Below are 5,177 nucleotides of genomic sequence, written 5' to 3'. Positions count from 1 at the left end.
CTACCTGCCCCCTCCATACCCTGGAAACCAAAACCAGAGCTCGCACTTCCAGACCAACTCGTCCCCCTACCACCTGTACTACGGCACCGGATCAGCAGGCTCCTACCAGTTCTCCATGGTTTCTGCAGGCGGCACCGCCGGGAGCACGGTCGGAGAGCGCTCACCCACCCGCATGCTGACTTCCTGCACGGCGGCCGGTGGAGGTTCGGGGTCAGGAGGAGGAGCCGGCAGCCTGCTCGGTGGCAGCGATGGCGTAGAGGCCGACGGCAGCCACAGCAACTCGCCGAGTGCCATGAGCACAACGGGACGAATGGACGAGTCAGTCTGGAGGCCTTACTGAGGAAGGAGAGAACGACAGAAGAGTTGCATGTTCAGTCAAGTCTAACCCCCCCTCCATTTTGCTTTCATTTCCTTCAGAGACAGTATCTTTCAGTTGTTTAAATGGTATACCATGTATTTCACGAGGCTTGATGTGCTTTAAGACTGAACTGAGTGGAAAAAGAAGTTCATGTAAAAAAAATAGCACAGACTCTAACAGACTGACCTTTAGATTTATTCTGTAACAAGAGCAGATGGATGATAATAGCAGGAGTTATGGCCAAACCAAAAAACAGACACTTCAGGAAGTTCAGAGAATGACCTTCGACATTAAAGAAAGCCTGAGGACATGCTGCATTGGGACGAAGTAATCGATTTATTTATGGCTACAATCAGCTTTTACCTTTTTGACGGTACAGCATTGATATTAAGCGTACGAAATGAATGCAGTTGTTTGTTTTTTTTGTATGTTTTTTTATTTGTCTACCACAATCATGAACAATTGTTGTATGAACAGTTTTACAGTAATAATTTTTTTTGTTTTGTTTGTTTGTTTCAAGCCATAATTTTTTGTCTAAACTAAGTAATATGGTTTGGGTTTCTTTAATTTATTTGAGCCAGCTCTATGATTATTCTTAAGGTTTCCAGGATGACAAAAAAGCATTTATCTTTTGTTTTTTATCTTTTTTTTTTTTTTTTAGCTTTTTCTTTGTATTTTTTCACTTCTATGATTTAATATAAGATTGCCAGTCATGCTACTGTAATATATTATTTCTAAATTATGAAATGATTACCAATTTTAAACGTAATGTATTTTTTTCCTATGTAGCTCTAGTGCACTAAAACATTCTATTTAAAAAAAAAAAAAAAGGAAAAGCCCTCAAAATAAAATCCCAGGAAATCTTATCCATGAAAAAACAAGTCCAAAGAGGTCAAATTTCATTGTAATGATAACTCATAATCGAATATACTTCCAAGCACGATGGCTCGCTTTCCTTTTGTTGCCCAAAGTGTTACATTTAATGATGTCACCCTAGCCTCGTAAAGAATGAAGAACACACGTAGCTTTAAGCGCCTTAATTATCCATCTTTCCTCACATCATTGAGGCAACTGAAACGATAGATGATAACTACATATGAAATTGATCATCTCTCATTATTTCAATGACAAAACCACACACAAGCTTGCACAGTGGAAATAAAGTGGCCAGAAATATGTTCCTCCCTTCCTTTCAGGTTTGTGTGTGTGTGTCTTGTGCACAATAGTTGAGCAGCCAGAGGCCTTTCCCAGCCGCTCACACTCCACCACACCTGCTCTCCCTACCTGAAGGGAGAACCAGGACGAAAAGAGCGAGTATGTGCCGAGGAGTGTGGGAGTGAGATCGTCTTTCAACGACCGCCAGCCATTCTTTAGGCCACTGGTTCTCCTAATGCCGCCTTCTTTGTTCGCTCCGCTCCAAAGCCACTTTGAAGCCTTTGTGACGCCGCTTCGTCTCTTTTTCTTTTGTCGTTTGTACATAATTAACGTCCTGAGCCCGGGGCCGTGGTTCACACTGAGCAAACGAGCGAGAGAAGTTCCTGTACAACAGAGGAACGAGGAAGCTGTCGTTCAATTAAATAAAATAATTCAATCTAGGAAGCAAGTGCCTCTGCAACGTGGAATTACTTTCTCGATGCGATTCATAGTGTTGAGTTCGATTCCATGCTTCCAGATTTGGGCTTGCGATCTTTGCTAATGACAATCCAGTCAATATGACTCAGGAAACATCTATGACACACACAATATGCCTTATAGCCCTTCATGGCAGTTCGATGTATAACGAAAGCACAAGCAGAAAACTTTATAGTTACATCCATTTATGTGTACATCCACCCATCATCCAGTCTCTTAGCTTAGACTAATGACCAAATCTGTGTATTTATTAAATCAAGGCATTTTGTAATTTTCATGGCTAGTCTGGTGACTTGCATGCCCAAAGAGCCAAAAAACGATAGGACTAAAAGGTTCATCTCAAGCTGTACAAACAGTTGTGTCGTGTGTGTTGAGTATAGCGCCAAGTGTTTGGTGGCTCATTTCCTAAAGAACAAATAGTGTTTTTCATTCACTGTATATTGTAATTTTTTTGACTCTGTACCATGCTCTGCTATAGTCTACCTTCATTGTGTGCAAACAATGTAGTTTTTGATGCATTTTAATAAAAAAATAAAAAAATAAAACATGTATTGTGTTATTTTTGTGCACTATGTGAGCACAACACTCGACGTGCAATAAACATCATTTACAGTATTTGGCAGATGCCCTTATTCAGAGTGACTTACAATTATGCAGTTTAGGATTAAGGGTTTTGCTCAAGAGCCCAGTAGTGACAACTTTGGTAGTACTGGGATTTAAACTCATGATCTCCTGATCCAAAGTTCAAGACCTTAACCATTGAGCTACCACCTCCCTTGATGTTATTTCATGTTAAAGTAACATCAAATAACATCATTTAATGTTATTTCATGTTAAAATAACATCAAACAATAAAATATTTGAGGAAAAACAATTAAGATTAAGAATTAGTTGGGTTCCTGGAATCCTACTGATTGATTAAATCTGACTCATCACTGAGGTCACAAAGATGAACTGACAACCTACTTATATACATAGAAAACAAAAACATATCCAGTGCGAGTCACAACTGTGGCTGGTCAGACAAAAAAATATATACATTACAGAATATTATTTAATAATAATATTATAATAATGAACTTTCTCTAGATGTCCGTACAACAGAGTCCCTGGCTATTTTAAGCGACGGTTGAAGACCTAACTCTTCCTGAAACACATAAATTAGCACTTTCCAAGTTTGCTTTGTAAAAATCAAGAGTTATAGTCTGATTTATAGTTTCAATCAAGTTTCGATGCAATTCGCACTGGATCTCCACAGTGGTGTAAAAACGGTGACCTTTAAGCGGAAACCTCATCTTCGGAAGAAGAACGAAGTATGCAGGAGCCAATTCTGGAGAGTAGGGTGGGTGCGAAAGTGAGAAACGTGTAAAGAGAGCTTGGTAACAGAGGGCACACATGGTCAGAATAACAGACGTGGTAACACACGTGGTAAGAATAGCACCAACTGAGTGCCCCCTATGACTGTGCGTGAAACATTGTGCTGCCATGTGTTGGTATGTTACAAAACTATACTTTCTTCTACTTTGACAATAGCTCTAAATGAATAAAAAAGTGCTTCTCATTCTTTAATGATGAAAGAATTTCTGTGGTGTAAACAAAATGTATCAATAAAGATCATGTGGGGAAAATATTCACTTTAGCATGGTTTGGCATGCTTAATGTATACCACACCGGAAAATAAAGGAAAGAAAAAAGGTGGAGAGTAGGATCTGTATCACACACCACAATCCATTAAGAAATAAATATTGTAAAAGTAATAATCTTTTTCCGTCCCATCACAAAAAAAACTCTTTTTTTCCTTCCATAGTCCTCTTTTTTCCCCCACCAATTTCCCTTTTTTCCATTCATCTGTTTTGCTACTCCTTTCGCTGTTGGATGTGCTGTGGGGCAAATATTTTGTCCTGTGTGCAAGACTCACGCAGAGGACAAAAGCCCTGTATTTAATCAGCTAAAGCAAAAAGAAGACAGATGTAGGTGTGTGGGTGTGTCACTTCTTCTCAGAAACTTACACTCGTTCATTTGTGTGTGTGTGTGTGTGTGTGTGTGTGTGTGTGGGCTAGTGTGAAAGCAAGACGCACAACACGTATTCACACTTACTACGGAACTGTTCCCACCTGAAATGCTTCACACATCGTCACTGTTAGCAGACAAAGGCTACTTATTCTGTTTGTCAGCCAGAAACACACAAATTCATTGAAGATATAAAGCTTTTCTTTAATTACCACAACTGCTTGAAAAAACATGAGATGTGATGACATAATAGCATCATTTTCAAGTCAGTATATTTTGTCATCCTGAAATAGCTGGCATTCATACTTACACACAAGTACACACATTTCCTTACCACAATTCAGAAAGGAATTAAACCCTTTACCCAGAGTTACTGTCCAATGGATTTGCTGTGATAATTCCAACACCGTAATGTGTTTTATTCCCATTTCACTGCAGTCATTTGGCAACAACTGTTATTTTATTTCCTAAGTATGACACTGGAGGTGTAAAGTATATAGAGTTTATACATTTAATCCTTTTTTTAGTTAAATTTTGTGCTCCAAAAAAACACGTCCAGGCCTCACCAGCATTGTTCTGTTGAAATTAAGATAAACAAAGAAACACAACCTGTCATGTTATTAACCAGCATTGCAGTGTACGTGTGCATACATATAAAGGTAGTCATTAAGTTCCAATGGTTTGACTTATGATTTTATTATCTTATAATGATGAAAAAAATACATAAATAAATGTTTACAAGTCAGGAAAACGTAGCAGCGTATATGAGGTACAGTACATTGGGACACTGCTAGGATGTACTGTTTAGATAAATTATGTACTGCAAATTGTTAAAATATGACTGACACACACACACACACACACACACACGTATATATATATACGTGTGTGTGTGTGTGTGTGTGTGTGTGTGTGTGTGTGTGTGTGTGTGTGTGTGTGTAATTAAATAAATCCATCCTACTGGAAAACTTAGAGCCTTTCCACTTACTCTTATACAGGACTGCCTATAAAAACGCTACTCAAATATGCTAAATAAACATTTCCTCACAGTAAGTAACATTGACTGTAAATTGTGAATTTGTTATACAAATATGGTTCTATATAAAAGGCAAGGTTAATGTTAAAGTTAGAAGGTTACGCATTTTGAGTCAAAGAATTAAAATACATTATTATAGTT

General features: G+C 38.3%; 1 protein-coding gene across 1 annotated transcript in view; it reads left to right on the top strand.

Annotated features, from left to right (window-relative positions):
* Window positions 1-2,535, top strand: part of runx3 (RUNX family transcription factor 3) — a 49,712-nt gene extending 47,177 nt beyond the window's left edge. The window contains exon 8 of the mRNA XM_083540497.1: window positions 1-2,535. This exon is cut by the window's left edge and continues 178 nt beyond it. Coding sequence (XP_083396623.1) covers window positions 1-340 — 340 coding nt within the window. The 3' untranslated portion in view covers window positions 341-2,535.
* Window positions 2,536-5,177: the final 2,642 nt, after the last annotated feature.

The sequence above is a fragment of the Silurus aristotelis genome (assembly GCF_946808225.1).
Source record: "Silurus aristotelis genome assembly, chromosome: 4".
In the NCBI taxonomy this organism is placed as follows: Eukaryota; Metazoa; Chordata; class Actinopteri; order Siluriformes; family Siluridae; genus Silurus; species Silurus aristotelis.
Note: the sequence above shows the minus strand (reverse complement) of the source record. Positions and strands in the feature narration are given on the sequence as shown.